Source organism: Anser cygnoides, chromosome 3 (assembly GCF_040182565.1).
Source record: "Anser cygnoides isolate HZ-2024a breed goose chromosome 3, Taihu_goose_T2T_genome, whole genome shotgun sequence".
NCBI classification, from domain to species: domain Eukaryota; kingdom Metazoa; phylum Chordata; class Aves; order Anseriformes; family Anatidae; genus Anser; species Anser cygnoides.
The window spans coordinates 86,750,992-86,777,110 of record NC_089875.1 but is presented as its reverse complement, the minus strand read 5'-3'; the positions used below and the strand labels follow the sequence as shown (position 1 = coordinate 86,777,110).

General features: G+C 35.8%; 1 protein-coding gene across 1 annotated transcript in view; it reads left to right on the top strand.

The window, feature by feature from the left end:
* BCKDHB (branched chain keto acid dehydrogenase E1 subunit beta) overlaps nt 1-25,068 on the top strand; it is a 125,641-nt gene extending 100,573 nt beyond the window's left edge. Inside the window, exons 10-11 of the mRNA XM_066994621.1 lie at nt 19,261-19,412; nt 24,744-25,068. Of these exons, the coding sequence (XP_066850722.1) occupies nt 19,261-19,401 (141 nt within the window). The 3' untranslated portion in view covers nt 19,402-19,412; nt 24,744-25,068. The remainder of the gene's footprint in view (nt 1-19,260; nt 19,413-24,743) is intronic.
* The last annotated feature ends 1,051 nt before the right edge of the window (nt 25,069-26,119 follow it).

Sequence of the window (26,119 nt, the reverse complement as noted above, 5' to 3'; positions counted from 1 at the left end):
TCCTGGAAGGCCCCTTGGGTGGCTAGCATTGACTGGTGTTATTCAAGTGAAACAAGCATCACATTTCGTTTATGAAATACTCAAGTAGAAATATAAAGTATCTTTCTCTTTGCCTAATATAGTTTCATTATTTTTCTTTAAGATGAACTGGGACAGATGTGCAGACTCTTATAATTGAATGCATCTATAAGTCGTGACTATTTCCAAGGAAATAATGGTAGGGAAAGAAGATGACAGATGAAAATTACTTAGGACCTGGAGGATGAATGACCATCCTGTTCTATTGTTTTGTGTCTGCTCGTACATAGTCCCTGCAAACCTGTTATTGCGGTCAGGCAGGAATTACATGCAACCCTTTCATTCTTTAGCAAAAAAAAAAGATAAAATGCCTCTATATTTGGACTGGCTGTAGATTCTACGGGTACCTTAAAGGAGGATGTAGCAAGGTGGGGGCTGGTCTATTCTCCCATGTGCCTGGTGACAGGACGAGGGGGAATGGGCTAAAGTCACGCCAGGGGAGGTTTAGGTTGGATGTTAGGAAGAACTTCTTTACCGAAAGGGTTGTTAGGCACTGGAATGGGCTGCCCAGGGAAGTGGTTGAGTCACCATCCCTGGAGGTCTTTAAAAGACATTTAGATGTAGCCCTTAATGATATGGTTTAGTGGAGGACTTGTTAGTGTTAGGTCAGAGGTTGGGCTAGATGATCTTGGAGGTCTCTTCCAACCTATATAATTCTGTGATTCTTTGACAAAATGTTGTTGTGTCAGAAAATGCCGGCATCGGATCTTTTTTAGTTTTAGCAGTCTGTCAGGCAGCAGTTCTGTCTTTCCAGATGGAATTTCTGACAAAAGTGCCATTCTTGATTGAAAATCTGAATCTCTTTCCTGGTCTGCTTCTCTATTTTGCATTCATAGCCATTGGATAAAATGTATGTACGAGGAGGAACAGGAGTTCAGGAGCTCCGGTCCTGATGATGAGGCATGGAGCAGAGGTGCTGTACTCACACTTGTTTCCTTGTTCAGTGGCACTGCTTCTTTTGGGGTGCCTTGGGGAGAATGCTCTTCTTTCCAACATTACTCCTTTTTTAGCTTTTTTTTTTTTTTTTTTTTTAAATTCATGTCAGGATTTGGGACATGTCATTTAACCAGCCTGTACAGGATGTAGGTAGCAAATAGGCTTCTGCCTGAGATTTTGAAAATTCACTTTCAGAATCCCACTGACTTCCCTCCCCAACATATACCCATTTTTCTGCTAGGGTGCGAAATGTAAGCTCTATTTTTTGCATACCACATAGGGGGTGGTCTTCTTTTTCCTAGCACCACCTATTTCTTGGAAGGGCAACGTTGGGAGAACTCCACTTGATTTTCATATCATCAGGACTGATCAGGTCATTTCTTCAACTCTTAAGAAACTAGTGAAAGGGAGCAAGATTTTTTGACCAACTGACAAGAAAAAAAAATGAGGTTGGACAAGTACATATAAGTTCTTGACTCCTGTGATTTATATTGGTGTGTTGGATCGTTCTTTTTTTTTTTTTTTTTTTTTTTGGTGGGGGAGGGGGGTGGTTAATTAGTTCAAAGCCTGAAAAAAGTGAGCAGTTTTCTCCTGCGCAGCCAGGTGAAGCTGGTTATTAAGCTTTGCACTCTGCCTATTGACTGTTTAAAGCATAACCTTAGTTTGTTTATTTTTTTAATAAGATGTCAAAACTCATTTCTGAGGCAATTATCTTACGGTTTGGAAGCAAGAATGGGTGAATGCTCTGTATGGGTTATCCTATTGCTGTAGCAGCATATAGACAACGTAATACAAAGAAGTTGATGCATTTATATATTCAACATTTTTATAATATAGACATAATTACATCTTTGTAGATAAGCCTGCTTTTGCCAAAGGCTAATTTGTCAGATGAATGTAGTTAGATTTTTAGTACGGTTTAAGTACCAAATATATTAGGATTTTAGCATACCTTTCAGTGTGACTTTACTCTGCATTTAAAATATCTCATTCAGTGTATTTAGACAAAATCCATAAAGGGATTTTAGAAGCTTCTGCAGAGCCTATATTAGTTTAGGGTGCGTCATATTACATAAGGTGCAACCATTGTAACTTCCCAAAAATATCTACAGGGAAAAAAAAAAGTTGTAAAACATTTTAAAACAACTGCAGACAGGAAAGTTTGTTTTTTTTTTGGTATGTGTGAAGAGCCTGAATAATTCTCTAGAAATAAATATAATATTTAGGATGCAACACCTGATAAAGTGTGTGTACTGTAACTGCAGGGATTCCTAGAGGCAGATTTTTTTCTGATTTACTCAGAGAGTGAGAGAAGATGCATAGGGAGGGGATTGGAAATTACACAGCTTGCCAAAGTATCAGGAGGATGACAGTGCAGGGAGGTCATTTGGAGTGTGTGTATTCCTTCTGGAGAAGGAGTGTTAGTTCTGGGAAAGCAGACGTGAGTATATGCATTCACATATGGTCAGGTGCAGTCAAATTCTTCAGCAGCTAATTATCAGTGAAGTAGATCTACTCCAAGTAGACGGTCTTGTGGTGTGTATTGATAAAACTTCGAGAGAAAAATAAATTGAGCTGAAATGGAGGTATACCTGAGCTGAACCAGATTAGAAAACAGAAGTGTAGATGTAGCCATATGTGGCTGAGGCACTATTATTTGATGTGTCAACATCAGGAGTGACCATTTGAAAAACCGAGTGAGGTCTGTTTTGAGTTATTTTTCACCGTCTGCCGAAAATATTGGGTAGTTTTTATGCTGGTCAAGCCCTGGTGTTGCTTCAGGTGCTAGGGCCTGCAAGGTTCGCTAGTTCTCAGCTACAGCATTAGTCTCATAGGGCTGTCTACCCTAAGCTGGTAATAAAAGCAGTCCTCAAGAATACAGATTTGCCTGGCATAGGGCAGTATCGTGCTGATCTGGCTATGGCCTTTTTGAGCTATCAGCTCATAAGAGGCTGTCAAAATAATAATAAGTGGTCACAGAGAGAATGAATTAAATTTATTGTGGGAGAAAGTGAAAAGGCTTTGAGTTTACAGTGTAGATATTACAAAGGCCGAAAAGATTATAAAACTTGTATCAACTTGCTTGATGTTTTTCCTCAGCATGTACCAAACTGCCTAGAAGGGACTGGTAATGTAGTGAATATGTTTTACTTTTGGTTTTGCTTCTCCTTTAAAATAAAGGTGACTTGCCATTTCTGTAAAATGTCATTCTAAAGTGGCATTTGGTGTGTTTTTAGAGTTTTGCAGGGCTTAAGATCCCTTTTCCAACTTTTCTCAAGTTTCATTAAAAGTTTTGTATTCCTTAAAAAAGAAAGAACCATTGAAATAAGAAATAAATATATTTATGTTAGAACACACTGCAAATATATCTGACAAAGCATTTGTAGTAGCAAATAGTTTTCATAGCTGCTATACCTTGGAGTTATGAACATTTCTAAGTATGCTTCAAAGTGGGCGATGCTAGGTTTAGGTCCTTATGAATGGCTAGAAAACTGTGAATTGTCTTTTTGTTTTTGTAATGAGAGAAGTATCCCTTGCACAGCAAAACAGAATTATCTGAAAAATTATATTTATTATGGATTTTTTTCCCTTGCAACAGATTGACAAAAAAAAATATAAAAAAAATCAGTAGTATAAGTCACCAAGTCTGTATGTGAAATTACTACCAACAAAAAGTTAAAGATAAACAAAAATCTTGGCAAACAGCAGTGTATGATTTCAGTGTTATCTTGGCAAGAATCCTGAAAAATGTGCCCAGGTACATTTTGTGCAGCTGCTACATGTCGTTATGAACTATTTTCTTCCTCTTTTTTGCAGTTAAGAAACACATTTATGAACGTTAGTTTGCTGAGAAAAATACCAAATATATATATAAACTAACATTAAATGTTCTTATGTATGTGGTAGGTATCAAGTCTGCAGTACATGTCTAGTCAACCACAGTACATGGAATTTTAGAATCATAGAATCATTAAGGTTAGAAAAGACCTCCAAGATCATCTGGTCCAACCATCCCCCTACCATTAATATTACCCACTAAACCATGTCCCTAAGCACCACATTGATGTTGGTAGAATTTATGCAATTATATGCTAATAAATATATTGATGGAGTTATGCTGTGTTCAATCCCACAGGGCAGAAGTGAAAGAACAGAAGATGCCTTTGAAAATACCATTTGTAACACCATATATTTATTGTTTGTTGAGCAAGCAAATTGTTCCCATTTATTCAGAATGCTTCAGAGAAGCAATTTATCTTGAGCATGTTTTGAGAATGCTTCAGATGAGCAAAGAACCTAGTAACTCATACAGAATAAGCAATCCAGTTTTATTCTAAGATTACTTAATCAATGTTGCATTTCAAAGACCATTTTAACAACTTCCCTTTAGAGGAATTCTGCTTGGTTAAACTAAAATTGAGAAACCTAATTTCCTTTGAGGCAAAATCCTCTAATCTTTATGTATTTAATCACTGTCTATATTCAGAATACTAAGAAAAGGCTTTCTCATATAAATAAGCGTGACAGCACTAAGTGAAGAAAACATGGATGTTATAGAATTATTAAATTCTATAGTTTCAAAAGTTACAAAGAATCTCCTCTCATTCTCTATAAGATAGAAGTTCTCTGATTTATTGTTGAGTAGGGAGAGTTGAACTTCTCCCATTTTTGTATGGGACATTGAGCTACTGGAGGGAGACCATCTGTTTCTGAATGCTGCATTACCTACAAGTTTAGAGGTGCGCGGTGTTATGAGCATGGAACAGTGTATTGTTAGACATTTTCCTTGCCAGTTTATACGAGTTCATTACAGAAGCTGAATATTACACCAACTTTGAATTCCAGCACGTAATCAAGAAACTTGAAAGATCCAAAGACCTTCCACCATCTGTATACTGGTAGCATATCAAAATGTTGTCATTTATTTCATGTCCATATATAAATTTATCTCCTTTACCAGTTGACAAGGTCAGAAAAGAGCGAAAAATACAAAGGATTTTTAAAGTGACAATGTCCCTCTTACTGTTATCAGTGGACACTTGCACAAGGTACTGTAGGTTTGATGTTAGTCCAGTTTGGTGTTGGTGACTTCCACTATAATGTAGTTTAACTGTTTTATTTCTGATCTCGTGTAAAGATGCTCACTGCAGGGAGATGACATGGATTTGAATTTTCTACATAGCTACTCAGGTGAGATTAATCTAATGTAATTTAGTCACTCCAGGCCTGCTTCACAGTCAAGTCAGTAAGAGTAAACATCTTCAGAGGGCAACACATGATCACTGAGAATTAAAGATGCTCAGCTGCTTTGCAGTGTTGGCAGGCTGTCTGCTAGGTAGATTCCATTCCATTCTGCAGTCTGTTCTGAACCATCATAGCTTTTACGTAATTTTTAATAGTATTAAAGTTTTGATTTACTTTTGTTTTAGTATGAAATAATTTTTTTGCTTACATCTGTTTGAGCCCCCCAAATATTTACTTTTACATTATAAACAGGTTATATATAGCTTTCTTCTCCTGTTTGGATTTATTAGTTTTTCACTACCTTAGTAATATTCCACAATTTCCTTAATTAGAAACACTCAGTCTGAAGTGGCCCATTCCAAAGGAAAATTCAAGAATAAAAGAAAAAAGCCTATCTTTTTTTTTTTTTTTTTTCAAAGAAACTGACTAAATGTGGCACAGAACAGCAGTAAATGAGGAGTATTTAGAGACTGGTTGATTAGAAATGAGAAATTCAAATACTTCAAGTACATATTTCATATTCCTATTTTGGGGGGAAATAAAGCAGGAAAAAAGAAGCCTTGAAAACGTCCGTTTTTAAGACAGCAAACAGTAGTTATTTAGAAAAGTTATAGCAAATAAAAAAGAAAAAAGATAATTGGTTATTGGAAACCATTATATGCAATAAGAAAACTGCAAAGCAGCAACTTGAGTTTCAGGATGCTTTGCTCACCACACTGCAGCAAACCTCCGCTATTGCTTTGCTTGGTCAGAGGGTCTTCTAGGCTGAAGTTGTTTATTAACCACTAAAAGTTAAGATTTTCTTTCTGTGCATAATTTGTGGTGACCACTAAAACAAGTTGAAATATTTTGAAAAATCATATAGTGTTCAGAGAAAGCTACTTTACCCTCTTATTATTGTAAAGCATTCAAAATGATATAATATTAATTTTTACTGTGGATAGGAAAATATGCACCCAACAAAACCCATAATTTCTGGAGTATCTCTGGATTCACAGAGGATACAAACCGTGAAAATAACGTGTTACATGTGAGTTTTACTTCTGTGGCTTTTTTTTTTTTTTAACCAACCACCAAAAAGATATTCAAAACACGTTTCTTGTCTTGATCAAGACAAAGGACAATGTCAAGCACTTAAAGCTGGATCTTCAGTAATGTAAACTCATGCTCGCCGTGTCTGAAGGAATCCTTCTTACAGTTGTTAGCAGAATTGGTGGGCTATATTTCTACCAGCTGACACAAGGAAAAAAGCAAAACAAAATACGTGGTGTACGTGGTGTGCCAAGCACAATGAGAAAATCTTTTGTACCTGCTGTTTTTTTTTTTTTTTCAACATTGGTTTTCCATCTTCATCATACTAAATTTCCTCCTAAACACGTAAAGTACTTGTTTTCTTCAGTTATTGTATTCTGATACAAATTTTTGTCAGGCTGATGTTTTCTTAAACTTAATTTGTTACTGAATTTGCAAGGCTTTCTATATAGAAAGTCTCTGTTGTGCCAGAATCAACCTAACAGATCCTAACATAATAAAATCTTGACAGTACAAGAACTGCAAGGTATATGATGAAATGTGCTTTTAGGATGAAATTGTGGTAGATAGAGGTCTGAAAAAAGAATTTATTAACTTGTAAGAAGCTTCTAGCAGAATTTAAAATACTTAGTTAGATCTTAATATTTGATTTAGTTTCTTAGTTACAAAAAATAGAATTTGTCAATCACAAGGGTGGTCTACTGTTAACAGAGTGAAAATTCAAATCTTGTAATGAACCTGAATGATGTTGAGATTTTCAGAAGCAGAAACAAGATGCAGTCTAATAATGTAAACTACAAGCTTACATAGCTAGGGACTGATAACTTTTTTTTTTTTTTTGACATAACCGTATAGCTTGTTAGCTGAGCAAAAGAAAAAATCCATTTTGCTTAGTTACGTGCCACCAACACCATGCACTTGGATAAAAGGGCAAGTGCATTTGAAGAGACGCTTACAGTAGAAATAGTAAGTATTTATTTTGTTGTAGAAGGTACTGTTTTCATGCAGAGCATTGTATAGAAGTGTGGTTGACTAGTATTAAGAAAAAAACATTGAAACCAGACTGTGTGAGCTGTGAGGGTAGCTGGGTGGTGTGGAGAGCCTGCTTTATGAGCACCTTCACAGTGCCAAATGAGAATGAAGGCTACCAGAATGCAAGTCCTATTCATAAATTTAATGGGAATTGACCAAAGGTAACCATCACAGTTTGTTTTACTTGGAATACTGGGAACAAATGAATGACTTTAAGCTTGAAATTAGAAAAAGGGTTTTAAGATTGCTTGTCATACAGCAGGAGCTGCAATTAAAAGAACGGTAACTACAGTATCACTGCAGTATGGTACAATGCAGTCAAATGTGATCTGTTTATGATACCATCTGTGGCCATCTGTGGTAGCAGAGACTGAACTTTCTGTTCTGAGACCTTGTCAAGACCTATGTCCTTATGCTTTCTCAGAAGTTCCGAAAAGAAAAGCTGCTCAGTTGGACGTGGCCTGATGGTCTGATTTAGTAAAAGAAATTAAGACACATGGGATGGTGGAAGCAGGAATTTCCCTGAATGGATAATCAGTGTTTAAAAATGTGTTTTGGTCTTGTGGTTGCACAGCTGGAAGAAAACATCAATATCAGTGCACTTCATCCCTTACTTCTGCCACCAGAAGTGATGTTATGGGACAGGAATTGGCCAAACAGTGGGTTTGGCCACCAGCAAAGGAAAAGAACCTAAAGAAAACTCAGACTTCTACAGAGCTCTGCTTTTTGGTTTCTCCTTCTTTATGCTTCCTATTATATGTCATATATCCCAGCCTCTGTGACTGCAAATAGCTGAAGTTTATGCTACCATGTAATTACAGTACTGGATATGAGGTGAAACAAGAAGCCCAATGTTTTTTCCAAAAGTATTTTAAATATTGAAAAAATCAATTGACATAGAGACCCTAATTCTTAAAGGATCCTGCTTTAATCTAATAACGGTGGATTTTTTTTTTTTTTTCCAGAGGAGGGAGATTGACTGATGTTTTCTGATTAAATTCTAAGAATCAGACCTTCTAAACTTTGAAACAAATCCCAATTCATACCATAGTTATGTTTTATATTTGTGGTATCAAAAGACGTTTGTCTGTGTCTCTGCTCCTCTGGAATGCAGTTTGTGTTGATAGATTAATCTCAGCAAAAATTTACCTACTGAATAAATAGAGAAATAACTTCGTAACTTACTTAGATGAGGGAAATGTTTTGATTTTTTTCTATTTAACAGTCACATGGGGGAAGAGAAAATTTCAGCTGCGACGGGTTGCAATTTCCTTTTTTTGCAATATTACTAGTAGCTTATTTTTTTCATGGCAACTGTAGTTTAAGTGACACTTTGTGTAACTGAAAAGAAGAAAATTCTACCGGTTTCTTCAGGTTAACTAAGGCAGCAGTTTAGATATTTCACTTTTTACTTTGTATCTTTATTAAGAAATCTCTATGCAATAGATAACATAGTTGGTGGAAGAGACAGGCTAAGTTACATAAAAGGTTTACAGTTCTAGATGTACAGCAGGAAGTTCATTACTGGAGTGAAAATTAGAACTTCATAATTGATTTAATGTAAAAGTAAAGTTCACGTCGTCATTTTATGTATATATGTGTGCGTGTGTGTGTGTATTTTTAAAAAGGCCAGTTCTAAAACATGCACCAAGTTAAATACTTGGTCTTGATCCAATGAAAACTTCAGTGAGGCTCTCAGAATATACAGTTAACCTCTACTGTTAACTTCTACCTTTACGTCTCTCTAGTGTTTAAACATAATTAATTCTATTGCATCTATTTGTGTTCTTAAATGCATTTATGTTCTTAAATGTTACTGCTGGGTACTTCACAGTTTCTGTCCATTTATTGCCAGGTGACAGGTCAATCGGGTCAATAGGTTTGAGTTTTTAATTCTGGGATAAAAGTAAACTTTCAGAGCCTTTGAAATATATTATTCATGGTCTTCATTTTTAGAGCAGTTCTTAAATGAAGAGATGAAATGTTAGCTTTTTTATAGTTGTATTAAATATCTTAAAATGAAAGTATTTAATTTACAGCACATCTCTTGTTCTGTTATAACAGTTGCATTTACTTTTTCTAGATGGAAAAATTAATAAAGTATTATTTTCTTGTTTCCTTAAAGCTTTTTTTATTATTTTGTTGTCTCGACTAAGGAGAGTAATACCAGTTTTTCTTTACAGTGCAATAGCTATGTAGTGTGTTTATGTGAAAACAATTTAGGCAATGTAGTGAAAAATAATTAAAGCTATCAAACAAGTACATATCTTTGGGAAAGAAGAAAAGCTAATTATTGTAAGAAAGTTGTGCATAATTTCATATAAAAATGTGAAGTTTTTTGATAAAATAATTCTTTCATGCTTTTTAAGTCAGCCTGTATACAGTTTGCTCAATCCCCAGTGCAGTTCGTTCAGTGTTTGAGTATTTTTCTACAGTAATCCTTTTTTACGTTTTGTAAAAGCTTGTTGCATTTCTCTCCATATTTTTTTTTCTGTAAAATAAAAATCGCCTCTCTATACTTACGAGTCACTTATTTTTACCATTACATAAGAGGATATTTAACATACTAGTTTAAACTTTGCTGTAGAATACTTCTGTCTGTGGGTTTGAATCATCAAGCAGGTTCTATAAAACCTATAAATTAAATTAAAAACACCAGCTTGCTTTGAAGAATATGCTATAAAATTCCTTATACATCTGTTTCAAGTAACATAATATTCCCCCTCCCTTCCTTCCCCCCCTCCGTCCATCTCCCCGTATCCGAGATCATTTTACAAAGATGGTATGTTAAATAATGCTGCGGAAAACACTGGGTCCCACCTCTGCATGCGCGGAAGGGATCATTTCCTTTGTACTTGCTTCTCCCTGGCTGACTTGGTTTGCAATAGTGAAAAGTTTAATGATGGTCAGTCAAAATGGCAGTATTTTTTATTTTATGCTGTCAAAAAAGTTGCAAATGCTTTGGTATAAAATATGTTAAATTATTTAATACCAGAAGCTGAAATTACATTTCCTTATAATTTCATTAGTTTGTTGAGTGAAGTACTTCTGTTTTACTATTTTACTGGGCCAGATGTGCAGATTGACAAGGCTGTCTTTGCAAGAATCTCCAAGCTGCCTAAACAGCTATAAAAATAAAAATACCACTCACTGATTGTTAAAACTCTTAATAGTAAATCCTTCCAGTCGCTTCTGGCATGTTGAGCTTAACTAAGAGATGCGCTTGCAAAGTATTTAATCATGATTAGAATCATGATTTAGATTTAGATCATAGATGATCTAAAAGTACAAAATGTGATTATATTGATAGGGTATTTCAAGCTTTGTGATTAAATGGTGTCGGATGTAAGTAGAAGTCAGATGATCCTCACTGAAAAATCTTAACAAATGTGTATTATATTGCTTGTTCATGAGGGAAAATGACAATCTACAAATGTTTTTACGTATACGTAATTTTATGCAGGCACTTTAGCTCCGTTGATGTCACTTGGATTTTTTTACCCATGTTAACGTATGTAGTTTGCAGGATCATGGACTGAAGAGATGAGTTAGCAGTGCCAACTAATTAAATAAAGCAAGGATCTTCAGATACTCTTGGGGCATTGTAACAGTCCATGGGGCTTAGGGCAAGCTTTTAGAAAATATGTGGTCCTGGTACAAAATAGTCATAATTGCCACTGGTCTGAAGAAACTGCAAAGTAATCTTGGGATTTACTATAGAATAATGTAATGTCTAGTGAACATGCTGTGAGGTTGTTTGCTACTCTACAGAATAAGTAACTTCTATTTGAAGAATTTGGTTATATATGGGATATATGAAGTATAGGGTACGTAATTTGTATGAGAGACCTTAGGTAAGGTTTTTGTGAAGCTCTGCTACCAGGACTACTAAGTCACTGACCAAGCGTGTAGTCCCAGCAGCTTCAAGTTAATACTGCTGCCATGAGTGTTTGTTGGAGTGGTTGTGTTGTAAACTTGACAAAGAGAACTTTAATAACCCAATGCAAGACTGGTGTTGTTTGTTAAGATTATTACAGTTCATTTGTGAAGCTAGCTGAAACTAAATTTGAAGGTAATTTTCAAAACAGTGTATGCATGAGAACCCAGCTCCATCAGACATTTCTAAGATAACTGGTGTTGTCTTAACGCAAATAATGAAGCCCCAAAAGATGTAAAATAAGAAATAAGATATTATTGAGTTCATATAAAATTTCTCCATGTGTAACAGGGCTATATTGCATAAATGAATAGTGATGAGACGCTCTGTAAAATCTAAGGTAGACAAACTTGCCATTTATTGTCTCCTGTCATCCATAAACTATTGAAGCTAGAGAAGTTAATTTTGGTTATCCCTTTCTGAAATTACAGAACTCTTTACTGCTTATGAAATATTCACTGTGAATTTAATGCTGTTTTGCCTGTGAGCAGTTCATTTCAGTGTGTGAGCTACAAAAGGTATGACTTTACAAAAATAATGCATATGGATTTCAAAAATTAAGTTCAGCTCATAGGAAGGACAGTGTCCTGAATTTCTGGTCAAATCTTCTTTCAGAATATTTACAAGTCCCAGAGGTACAAGTGACAATGAAGAAAACATTATCCTCATTTGTTTTCCCTGTCTAATTATGCACATTCTTTTCTGTGAAATGGAAGTAATGAACTTGACAGAGTAAATTGGTTGTTTTTTAATATAAAGCAATTGCAAATGGTCTGGAAAAATATGCAACATAAATATGTTTCAGTGACTTAAAGGAATTAAAACATCCTTTCAATGTCATTAGTTTCATCAGCTAATGATGTGCCAAGAGCAAAACATGGAAATATGTATCTGCAACGTATCAAGGATTACGGAAAAGTAATATTGGATGCTTTTTGGATAGTGCCTTTCCAGAAAATGTTAATTTAATATTTTATTTTTATTTTATTTATTTTATTTTATTTTATTTTTATTTTATTTTATTTTATTTTTACTTCTGCGTGATAGAAAAAGAAGCCTGTATTAACAACATTGGCTTGTTGGTATGGAGCCACCCCATAGTTGCTGTAGTGATCTAACATCATCTTACGGGATTGCAGTTATGGTCATGGCACCAAATGTTGTATCCTGCCTGAAGGGAGCAGTTTTGAAAATACTTGATTTACTACATACAGATGTTTTTGTTCCTACATTTCATATTGTCGGAGGTACTTCCACTTATATCATCTTCATTTTACATTGCTTGCAATTTAAACATCTTTTAAACATCTTTTTGTTCAAATTCATTCAGCATTTATTGAGAAAACTTTTAACTATGTGGTATATGGTAGAAATCTATTTTCTAAATGTGTGCGCGTTATAAATAAAAGAACTAGATATTACTCAGTACCCATGTCCCTGTCCACTGTACCCCCCACAATCACTGTATGTATTTCTTTTGATGAAGATGATATTTAAAGCAGACATGCTGCATGCCGTCCCTTTCCTTTCTGGTAAATATCTTAATACAAATAAGTCATATACCAAACTTCCTTTTTTATTTTATTTATTTTATCTTTTGATGACTATGATAATGCAACATCTCATAGATGATTTAAAACAGGCTGGATTAAGCTTTCCTGTTAAAATGCTGCATTGTGTTTTATTTATCTGGATTCTAAAAGTACTGTGGTCAATAATAATATATTCACTGTAAGTAGATTCAATGCTCATTAGAAATAGATGAAGTGAATTCTTTATTTTAGCGTGATGGATTTAAGAGGAATATGAATTAATTGGAAATAAGCTTATTCATTTGATATTATAATACTTTATCTTTTATATTGGACTTCACCTATAAATATTGTTTTGTATGATTCAGTTCCACAAAGGCAATATTTACCGTTAGATGTTTTTTGTTTTTATGGTAACAAGCCAATGAGTTATATGAAACAGACACACACACACACCCCCCAGTGCTTCTTTCTGTTTTAACTGTTGATCTACTTCATAGTAAAAATGTTATCTATTTGGAAATCATGAAATACATAATTTTAGCAGCAAACTATTTATTTGTATTTGACAGGATATTAATTATGTAAATTCAAAGAACTAGTAAGAAATAAACATTACAAGCCATGCTAAGTTATAAAATAATTGTTTTAACATGATCTCATAAAAAGCAAAAAGCTTTTTGATAGAATTAAGCATTAAAAAAATATAACTGCAGAGTTCTTTGAGGAAAAAAATGTATCACTATTGCAACTAACAGGAGGAGATTTATATAGTTATTTTTAGTTGAATATGACTAAGCCATTGGAAAAAAAAATGCTCTCTAAAACCCAAACCAAAACAAACATATCTTCACTTCAAAATGTCTCATGGGTGTATAGCACTTACACAGCTCATAGAAGTGACTGTTCAGAAGTATGTAACACACATATGTTGTCAAAGCATATTCTGTTTAACAACCTTCAGAATCTGGTGCTTGCAGCTGTCAGGGAAAGTACCGGTGTTATAATTGAGACATATGAAAACTGAGGGACTTTTCTGATCTTGAAAGTAAACTGTTCAAATTAGTGTATTTTCATAAGCAGAAACCGAAGAAAGACTTAATCTGTACTTAGCACTGATGTTGCACGAAATCCACCTTTTATGGAGCTGGCTTTTATCAACTGCCTCTTTGAAAATCTTTATCTAGGTTTCAATGTAAATAAATAAATATATGAGCTCATCTTGCTAATTACTAGCCTAGAGTAGGATTCGTTTCATTCTTACAGTAGTAGATAATACATGGCTGAAAATTTGTAGAATTTTCCTTCTGAAATATTATTTGAATAAATACTTAAAAAAGATAAATCACTGAATATTCTACAGATGGCAAAATTCAAAATTCTTGTTGACAGAAATTTCACAATTGAATTAAACCTTTGCAGCTGGTCACTGATTTCTTGGGTCTAAATTTTGCAGTTATTGTCTGCAGAAAAATAAATAGTCTTGCCTCAGAATTTTCCTACAGTTTGTCTTATATAATTGACTTTAATCTTATGTTGAGTCTTATTTTTATTATAACAGCTATAACACCAAAAGAAATATTAAAGCTCCATCCAACTTGGTCTATTCATGTTAGTGTTTAAAACTGATTTTTTTTTGTTTGTCTTCTTACAGAAACTGAACTCCTGTACTGAAAAAAGGAGTTGTAAAATCATTGTTGTCATATAGCAGCTCTGTAGCCATGTGATAATGTTTAAGCTCTTCATCTTTTCTGAGTATCTGCAGTGTCACAAAATAAGAATAGCATGGGAGAGACTCCTGGAACATAAATGTTACAGAAATAATTGATTTTTTAACAAAAGTTTTCCCAGCTTAGAGCATATTCTACAGAATAGTAGAATTAAAATATATATATATAAATAATAAATATGTGTGTAAAAATTCTAATTTTAATCCTTGTAATAACCATAGATGTTCCCTGGTTGAAATAATTCAGCTGAAGTTTGGAATCTAATAGATGTTCTAGTAACGAGTGTGACTTTTTCATACTGCTTTTAAAAATTGAACTTTAAAGCATTTTACACTGAATCAGAAACCCCATACCTACTTTACTTCAAAAGCATTTACCTTTAAGATTTTTAATAGTCTTTCTTGAATAAGCAGAGCCTTATTGAAGCTTTTAAGCTTGCATTCCTTTACAGTGCAAGAACACTTCAGGCAGTACCAGCTCTTGTATGCCCAAGTGGTATGGAGTAAATCTGTTTAAAATGTAAAATTTTGATCTTCTATCATTCTTTTAAACACTACAATGTACTTGTGCTGGTAGGCTTGTATAATGGATGTCTTCTAATTACTCCTTAAAAAGAGCTGGATGTTTTATATTTAATATACTCAATTATATTTCTCTACAGTGTGGTTGCACAGGTGCAAAAAATCTGGCACAACAATCTGTACAGCAGATGAGGCAGTATCGTATTCTTCATCAGATCTTCATCCTCATCCTGCTGTTTCTCATGCAGTTTAACTTTCAGCAGCAGCTGCGAACAAGAATCCATATAAAATAGGCTATTTGATGGGCTGATCAAAGGGAAGATGAGTTAGAAATATGTCCACAGACTATTTTTTGTATTAGCATCTAGCTCTTGCTAACCCTATGATTCTTCTGAATATAATGCCATCTAATGAAGAGCATCATCTCATTTGTTTAGATTGCAGTTGTTAAATGAATGCCATCAAGCTGCCAGTTTCATATTCTGTAACTACGTGAGAAAGTTTCCTTTGCTTTAAATTTAAAGGACTCGACTGAATATATTGTTCCAGAGATTAGAACTGATTCCAGAGGTAACACCCCATGACCTGATAAATTATGATAGTTATATTTTAAGCAAAACTGTCTCCAAACCTAATTATAGACCAAAATAATCAAAGGCCCCAGTTCTAGAAAAGACTTGCTGCGTATCTAAATGTATCTAAAGCACTGCTGATAAAGAAGTAGTATCTTCTATCAAAGCAGCCTATATGTTTGGGGAAAAAAATAATACTGTCTCCCTCTAAGTCAACTTATGATGAAATTTTCTTAAGCCTGTTTTCTGTGACTGTTCATATACAAAATGTGTGGATTTGTGACTTTCTTGGGGGGAGGGGGACCAAATACTTAGCACATGGCAGGAATATCTGTGATTCTGTATGTAAATCCAGCTATCCTACAATAAGCACATTGAAAATTGTAAAAACATTAACCTCATTATGTTTTGAATGAGAACCATGATGCTGAAGTCAAGTATTTTTCAAACTCTTAGCAAGATCAAGACTCTTGCCTCTTTACAATACTTCTGCATTGTAAAGTAAAAGTGCTGTAATCTGCATTTTCTTGGTTGTTTTCAGGTACCTTATTCTAATAACTTTATGCTCCACTTTATGGATTACAATTTTATTTACAGTCTTAAAAACAAACAAACAAAAACTTAGAAGCATTTCTTTGCAATTTGCTCTTGCCAGTATTCTTGCAAATATTGTCAGTAAATCTGTAGATCAAGTAATGTCAATTGAATCATCTTCCTTTTGCTAGGTCTGCAGCATTTCTGTTTCTCATCATTGACTTTGTGGGATTTATTCCAGGAAGCTCCATAACCAACACATCATCTGACTCAGACACTGCATTCATAAAATATATGCATCAATAATCTAACAATCCTCTGTGAAATAACATAAACATGTCTATAGGATTTACGTTATGACTTTAGGTATGCAAGGTAAGGAAAAAATACATTGTAAGACTGATGGTACTCTGAAAACTGTAAGCAGTTTATTCAGGATATTGTTAATGCAAATTTTACCAATCTTCTAGGAAAATTACTTTTCTAGGAAAATTATTTTATTACAATGTGACATTCTTTGTGTGACGCTGTTATAATCAAAGTCACTTGGGTGTGAAGCTTCTTGAAAATGTGTTGACGTCTGTCAGGTGAGGTGCAAGTTCGTTCCTTTATGGGTTTGGCTGGGGGTTTGGGCCTGTTTTTTCTGCCTCTGAAATACTTAACTCATTCAGTGGAATCCCTTAGATAAACTTCTACACACACCATTACCTCCAGAAAAACAATACAAGAGAGTTGTGCATACATGTCAACACACAGACAATAGCCCAGACAGACTTGTAGATTTCTTCCACCTTTGTTTTTGGATGGTATCTGACAATACATCAGTCTGCTCATCTCAGCTTCTCTCTCTGACTTCTTCGCAGAGGCAAGGCAATCCACATAGCTCTGGAAGCTGTAAAAGTTTCAAAACTTTTGTATATATTCAAACTGAAAGGAATTGCTGAGCTTTAAAACCACATGAGATTGTTTGTAACAGCAGTTATGGGTTCTCCATAAAGAAAAAAAAACACAAGTGTAGTTCTGAAAAGTCTTATGACTTCATTGGTATTCTGTATTAAATAAAATACAGATAACTTCCATAAAAAGGAATACTTGCAAATATTTTACGTGACTTGGCTTTGCATGATGAGATTAATATTTACAGCCAAGCCTGGGGGTTGATTCAGGGGAGTATAGCACCTCGCCAGTTGCAGACAGTGTTTCTCTGTTAACTGGTTGGGCTACCGAAGGTACAGGGCTGGTCTCTGCATGGATGCCCAATGTATGGGGAATATTGCAGTGAATATTTTCAGTGCACTGTAGTGAACTTTCTGTACTTTATTTGGGATGGGCCATTACCGCAGAGCTGGTTGTGACATTAAACAAAGATCTGTCCTGTGTAGTGATGCAGTGAAAGTCTAAAAGTCAGGTGTGGAACTGGGAGGCTGTAGGTCTAGAATACACCTGTGTGGTTTGTTGTAGTCTCATGGGTGGTCTGGGTTGGCAAATTTTTATGGATTTTCCCAAAGCTATTGCTTTGTCTTATTTGGCAGTCACAGCATGGGAAGTAAAGGATGATTACTATCAAAAACACCCTTGCCAGCAGGTTGGGGTGCTACATCATGATCAGTCTCATGGACAGGTAAAGGATTTAATACACTCTGCTTCCCAGTATTTTGTACTAACATGGATCTTTCACTTTACAAGTAAAAGCAAAGGTGAGCCTGAAAATGGATCTCAAAAAATCTTGTTACTGGTTGCATATATCTTTACCTCAGACCCATTCAGACTCTGAAACTTTCTAGGTGGGTTAGTTTGCTATTAAATGTGACAACGGTGTATGCAATCTCACAGCCTCCTGAGTATTTTGCTCCCATCAACTTCAAATAAATACGTCCATTCACACTGCACAGAAATGGTAGCTGGAGGAAAAACTATTCATGATGTGTTATGAGTACCTTCTATGCTGCCATGTATCACGATGTACAGAAAGCATAGTATGTTAGAGTTAGGCTGCCACTGATTGCAAGGCAACATTCATTCAAAACAGTTCATCAGTTTGAGAACATACTTAGCACTTTGCTGCTGAAAAGCAGCATAGCTATTTGACTGTTTTCTTTGTGTACCTGGTAGAGAAGGACTGGTAGATAATACGTTACCTTCTATTTTGTTGAGCTACATACAGAGGAAGTTGGCCAGGATGTCTCAGTTGCTACGATCTGTAAGGGAGAGTCCAGGAAAAGATGTGTTTTGTCTCTTCATTTGTCTGCTCTGGAAAGTGGACACATATGCTAAAGATGTGGGGGAAAAATGAGATGATAATCAGCGTTGACATTGATTTGATCTGAAAAGAGGTATTACTGCATCCACTTTTTGCCAGTTGTCATGGTCCATGTCTTCGCTCTCCTATTTGAGACCCCAATGTATATTTGGTTATTAAAGCTGGTAACACTTTACACATATTTCCATAGGTTATTTTCAGATTAATGTGGTGCAAAGTTTTACTCGGCCTTAGCAGGCCGAGTAAAAAAACTCTCTCAGTTGCCAAATCTGATTTCTGAACAGAACAAAAGTTGTGTGTATTTGTGTAGAGCATAGATTTGACTCAAGTGTTGGAGATGTGGAAATCCATTCAAGTTCAAATTCATAATTTCTGCGACTGCTTAGCACTTCTCAGACAGAGCCTTAATTACCTAAGGGTTCAAAGAAGTTTAAATATGATGCTTTTGTATCCAACAAATAACGTGCACTCTTAGGTTACGTAATTCTTCTGTTTGTTTAAAAGTGGCACAGGAAAGAAACTCTTTAATCCTTTGTTCCTAAAATATTTTTTTTTCTTGGCAGCATTTTTCTGGATGTATAGCAGATGTACTAAATATAACCTGCGTACAGTTTAATGCAGCACACATGTAGAAAATGAAAATAACATTAATAGAAAACTGTTGTTTTAATATGGACCTGTGGGCAAAAGGAAGTAATGTTCTGGTCTGGAATACTTATGCTGTGATATAAATAGAAGGTTTCAGTTTCCAGGACTGTCAGTCTGGCAGAGTTCATTTGACCTCAATTTGTGATGCAAGACTCCTGCAAATAATGGCCTCACTAACATTTATTCTATATTTCTGTTAATAGGAGGAATGCTTTCTGAATTTGGAGGCTCCTATTTCAAGAGTCTGTGGCTATGACACTCCTTTCCCTCACATCTTCGAGCCTTTCTACATCCCAGACAAATGGAAATGCTATGATGCTCTTCGAAAAATGATTAACTACTGATCAGTAGTTAGGTGAGAAATGATGTCTTACTTGATAGTTTGCCTGTAAAACATTCCAACAGGGTGATTGCAAGGTACTGCTCCTTTATTTTCTTTAACAAGTATCAAATCATATAATCACAGAATAGTTTGGGTTGGAAGGGACCTTAAAGATCATCTATTTCCAACCCCCCTGCCATGGGCAGGGACACCTTCCACCAGACCAGGTTGCCCAGGGTCCCATCCAACCTGGCCTTGAACACTTCATGTATGTGGATGGGGCATCCACAGCTTCTCTGGGCAGCCTGTTCCAGTGCTTCAACCTCTGAGTGAAGAATTTCCTCCTACCATCTAATCTAAATCTCCCCTCTTTTAGTTTAAAACCATTTCCCCTTGTCCTACTCCTATCTGCTCATGTAAAAAGTTGCTCTCCGTCTTTTTTATAAGCCCTGTTTAAGGTGTGAAAGGCCACAATGAGGTCTCCTTGGACCCTTCTCTTCTCCAGACTGAACATCCCCAGCTCTCTCAGCCTGTCTTCATAGGAGAGGTGCTCCAACCCTCATCATCCTCGTTGCCCTACTCTGAACCTGCTCTAACAGGTCCACATCCTTGTTATGCTGGGGGGCCCCAGACCTGGATGTAGGGCTCGAAGTGGCGCCTCACGAGGGCAGAGCAGAGGGGGACATGGCTTTGGGCCTTCAGTCTGAAAAGTGTCTAAATATTTTTTAGTAGTGCCACAGAACTCAGTGTTTGAAATGAATTACCTTCCTTAATCAATCAGAAAATAAAATGTCTTATATCCTGAAAAGTAAGATCAGGTATATTTAAAGACAGTTATTTCGTAGGCAAAGCATATTGTTAAACTGTATGATTTTTCATTCTTCAGGGTTGTATTGTAATCCTGTGAGGTACTAGTAAGTCTCGATCTACACTGAATATAGGCACTGCATTACAAGCATACACAGAGCACTGAAAATGTGTGAAGCATTTGCAATGTTTTGCAGTTCTATTCAAATATGGTTATAAGGCTTCTATTTAATATTGACTCTAAAAAACATTCTTCTGTATAACTTTTAGGTAATCTGATCATATACAGATATTTCTATTTGCAGAGCCCTCCAGGCATCTAGTCTGTGAAGTAGTTTATTTATATTATGTGTTCATTAATCATAGTCTGTATTGTCTTAGTCTTTGATTTCATTCTAATATCATACTCAGAAGTATTCATCTGCACATTGGCCAGCCATGACTTCAGAAAGTATTGGGTGGTGTTCTCATAAACCTTTGTGTTTAATGACCAAAGTTTAATCATCAGGAAATATATCAATCCATTGTCTTCTGAACTTCCTTTAATTAAGCAGATCAAGTAGCATAGTTTTTGAGATTAAGACTCAATGGGTCTTGTACTTCTAAACCCAAAAGAGAAACAAAACCAAAACCACACGAAAAACAACTGGCCAGTTTGTTTCTGGAATAAGGAGATCCTGTAATACGTAAAGGGGATTTGTAGCTGCTGACACTGAAGACCACGGTCCAAGGTAGGCCCTATATTAGGGGCGCCCTCTTGTGTCCACTTTATCTATACGTAAAGCTGTGAATTAGAACCCGGTAGAGAAGGTTGTCAATACCTTAATGTTAATCCCATTTGTACACACATTTTCTTTCAGGATGACTTTTTGCATTTCACTATCTTTGTTTCCCATGGTAGCTGAAACTTGAGTTCTTGTATGTGACATGGGAAAGCTACCAATGAGGCAGCGTCTCTAAAAAATAAAGTAGTTTCACTTAGAATATTTCTCCAAAATCACCCAGTATTGACATACTGCAGCATTTCAGGCTTAAAACTGAAGAATGTTGCAAATTCTTTTGTAGAGGTAAATGATGGCTTTTTCCCAACAATTCTCCTTGCCTTTTATCTGAGTTGAACATATTAAAGAGTTATTTTATTTTCATTTTACACCTCAGTACTGCAGTCAGTGAAGCTGTCCTAAAGAGAATGGGATGTCTGTACTCTTTCAGGCAAGTTACTGGACCGTGCTAGGTAGCCTCTAATTTTTTCTTTCCAAACCAAACCCAAAAGACCAAATATTCTTACCGCTATGTAAACAGAGGGAGACAAACCAAGGAAAATGGGTGGTTCAGAGGCTTAATTTAACCCCCTACATCCTACACAGGATGCTAAAGTGAGGGATGTATGAGAATAAAGAAGTGTGATTGCAGTGAATTTGCACACAGTCCAATTTCTATACTTGAAGTTTATGCTAAACTTTCCTGTGAAGGTAGTATAGACTAAAATTTGGAAAAGTCGCCTGCATTATTTGTCTGTGTGCTCTGCTATGTACTTGGTCTTATGTGCTTGTCCAACACAGCGTTTCAGTTGATCTCCATTCCACCATCTGCTCTTCAGAGTTTGCATGTAGGGGAGTACCTTTATGTCTCTGAGGAATGGAAGCATTGTTCTAGCATTTGCTGCTTCTTGTACTCAGTGTAACGTTCATTAGTGAGGTTACTTGCTGTCACTATGGACTGATGAGGTTAATGTGTTTTCCAAACCACGTCATATACACAAAGACGGGCATCTCTTCTCAGAAGTGGTGCTACAGTTTCTGTGGACTTGAAGATGACCATAGTCTTCTGGATGTTGGAGAAGTTGGGCCCCTTCTTGTCCTACTGCTGGAGAGAAAGGGGAGCTGGTAGTTCCCTGTGGTGGAAAGAGATACAGGATTGGCTTTTGAGTTACAGAAATGGCAAAGCTGGCAAAGTTGTTGCTTTGCTTATGTTCCAAGTCATTCCAGTGAATACAATGTGGTGGCATGTCTGGCTCTTTTCTTGTTTATTCCTCTTAATCGGCATTTTACTAGAACTTGCTTCATCCATTGCTTTCAGGCAGGATGTAAGGGAAAAAAAAAGCAAGTGATAAACAAACTGTCAAATACATCTGTGGCACATATCAGATCGTCCTTTCTAAGATGGCCTGACATCTCTTTAGTTTGATAGTGAAGTTTCGTTTGAAATGACAGAGAACTCACTCACTATGCTGCATCTGGGGCTAATGCAGGGTCTCAAGCTGGATGCTACAGTCAGTCATTTTTGAACATAGCCTTATTATCTTAATGTATACTTGGTTTTATTCAAACTGCGTTAACAATGTCTCACACACACATAGTTGCTTGTCTTGAGGTTGACAGTACAGATCATTTTCCTGCTCAAAGATAGTTTGACAGCATGTACTGTAGAGCTTGCCAATGACAGGCAAGAGCAAAATCTGTATCTTTCAGCAGCTTCTTAGTTATTAAAATTTATAGCTATGTTAGCTATAAGAGAAATAGCTTCCAGGTAGGCAGCTGTGTTCCAGACAACTCTTTGTAGTTGGAAGAAAAGATAAAGAGAAAAAAATCAGTGAGGTTAAGATGGATACACATTTCCTGGATAGCTGGAATGGTGTCTATGCTCATCTGGGGAGGAAAAAAAAAAGAGAGAGAGAAAAAGAAGAAACAGAAAGAAGGCAACCAACAAATGTTATAAGATACACTCTCATGGTAGACAAATATATTGAGGGGTGACTGTAGCCAATACTCAAGTGGTTTTCTGTTACCTTTGCAGCTTTTTCAACCACATCTGCATATTCTGGTTTATTGTCAAATTATTAATTTTTAAGCTGTTAACAGTTCACCTGCCTAAGAGTTTGTGTGTGTGTGGTGTGTGTAGAGACAACATTGCTGTTACAAATTCAGCCTCTAAAATTATCACTATCACACTGTTAACTTTATTGTGGAACTATTTTTTATGGAAAATTTAAGCATGGTGCCTAAAGGTTAAGTGATGTTAGGGAATGAAAGGGATAGATTTGAATTTATTTATTTTTATTTTCAAGCGTGTATTTGAGTTGTTGTCAATCATAGAATCACAGAATATCCTGAGTTGGAAGGGACCCATAAGGATCATTGAGTCTAACTCCTGGCACCACACGGGTCTACTCAAAAATTCAGACCATATGACCAAGTACACAGTCCAAACGCTTCTTAAAGTCCAACAGGCTTGGTGCCGTAACTACATCCCTGGGGAGCCTATATTGTCAACATCCAATATATTTTGCTTAGAACCAGTGCTCCAGTTGGGAGAGGCTTGCAAATGACAGCAACGCTTGCCCTTTCTCAGCCAGTAAGTTGTGCTGGGAATCAGGAAGGGACTTCCTAAGTTAGATACTTAGGTTAGTAGCTATTCTTTGCAGGCAGTTACTATTGTCCTTGTTTTAGGCAGTACCTCATAAATGTTAACTTTGAGGCACGGGAAAAATATAACTCCTCCCCATTTGATGAATAAAATGAGAGACTATGGAAGATAACTTCTTTTTAACCTGAGACTAACAACCAGGTTTTTTTTGGTTTTTCTTTTTTTTTTTTTTTTTTTTCAGCACAGAATCCTAAATGTTGCAGGCTAGGCAGCTTGCCTTTCATGCTGCACCATCTGCAACCCATAGAATGAACAACCTCCAGAGGCTTGAATAGAACACAGCATTCCTGGTTTATAATGTTTTCCTGCTGGATGGCAAAAAACATGAAAATGGCCAGTAAATCATATCTTATTCACAACTAGGGAGCAATCCAAATAAAAGATAACAGTCTTACTAGTGCTATGAGTTAAGATAGCTGTTGCAAGACTATAGGTAGGGATTTTAGTCTTTCATTCAAACCTTCCTGAGAATCCATGCAAGATCAGGAGTAATTAACATTTTTTTTTTTTAAAACAACAACAACAACAAAATAGGAAAGGTGTTGACTACAGTTGTTTTACAAGACCCCTCATGACTGTAATAGCAGATGGATAGAATATCTCTTAGAGCTTTAAAAAACAACACATGACTCTACTTATACTAGAGCAGGATGGAAGATAATTCATCATAAAGTTTTTGTATAAATGGTAGTAATTAGTATTGTCATGACACTAGACATCAGTTGCAGCATTTCTAATTTCTGTCTATCTACTTTGGCAGCTTCAAATTTTTGATAATACTTTTAATACATAATAAGTAAACATCTTGTTAAATTAGCTTTTTATTTTTATCTTGAATTAAGTGGACAAAGATGGTGTTCACATCACACCTGCATAGTTAGCCACACTGGAGCAAAACATCTCAAGTGGCTCAGATTTAAGAACTTTCTTTTCATTATTGGTTAGAAATGGATTAAATCCAAACATATGCCTGATAAAGGAAAACTTTTTTTTTTTTTTTTAATTTTAAATATACCAGGGAGGACATAATAAATTTTAAAAGTAAGATTACCTTGGAGAGTGCTGGGTGTTTAAATCATGGATATTATATTCAGCCTTAAGATCTGTAATTTCTTTTATCTTCTTCTGCAGAGACGAGAAGAAGAACAGGAAAATACTGAAGTCTTCTTCATAACTCTTGACACTAACGTCTTTCGGTTTTGGAATTCACACAGAAAACTGTTTTTTCTGAACTCAACTGTTCTTAATATTTATCTTGGTTAATTTTCAGTAAGTTCAAATCCTCATTAATTAAGAAGTCAGTGATGGACAGGTGATTGCTATAATAAGTGGTGTCATGTATTTAAAGATACTCCAGATGTTCTATGAATGTTAGACATTGCAATACTTCACTAGGTTAAAACTTAATTGTGTAAATATTAGAAGTGGGATTTTATTCAATAAAACATATTATGCACATGTTGTCTCTTGGTTTTGTTATTGTTTTGGGAAAACCCAAAGAAGCTATTTGAATGCAATTGTATTTTCAACAAAATAAATATTGGACAGCCAGACCAACTTGTGCATTTGGTCTGACTGAGACCTCCTTTAACCTGTGCCATTAGTTGCTTTTCAGTAGAGTTGGCTTCATGTAAAGCGGTCCCAAATATTGATTTTCCTTTTTGAAAGGGAAATAAAAACTCCATTTTTTCTTGAGAAGAGAGGAGAGATGTTGTTGCTTTGTTGTTATAGTTGAGAAGTTCCATTGCTCCACCTTAATGCAATATCTGTTTTTATTATTCTTCATCTCAGTGTGGAATGTGTCTGCAGATGAGTGTTTTTTTTAAATGTGGTAACTTGTCCAGGAAAGGTAACAGTACACTACCAAATTCATGCTGGTGGTGGAAGGAGAGGCACCGCATGTAGCATTTTCTGTTGGTGAGGACACAGGAATGCAAAATTGTCAAAAAGACTCTACAATAAAATTAGACATGAATGTTTTTTCCTGTGCTAATATAAAGGGCACTGAATGCTCTGAAGTGCAAAAAGAATTCCAGCCTTTCTGGCTGAGAGCTTCAGAAGTCAATGGATGTTTGCTTAATTTTTAATAATGTCCTTCTTTTCCATATAGCAAGTTAAGGACAGAGGAAAGATGCTTGCTATGGAAGTTGTCCTCCCTTGTCCTGCATTCAAGGACTGTTCAAAGGGCAACAGAACTTCTAGCACAGTAGTTTCAAAGCCTGTTACTGAATACTTTTGGTATCAGCTTTGCTCACTTGTCCACCACCTAAACTGAGATTTTTTTTTCTCTCAGTATAAATCAGTCTAATAATGTGTTGCTTCTTATTTTATGGGGGAAGGAATGGGATTGGAAGAAGTATGCCAGTAGCCAAAAAAGCACATTTCTGCACTTATTCAGGGGGATGTTGCAGGGAGAAAGAAGAGCACTTTCGTACACAAAACTGTTCAGGACAATTCCCAAGATGATCGATGAAACACCCCAGAGAGGAAACTCAGGAGAGTGACTT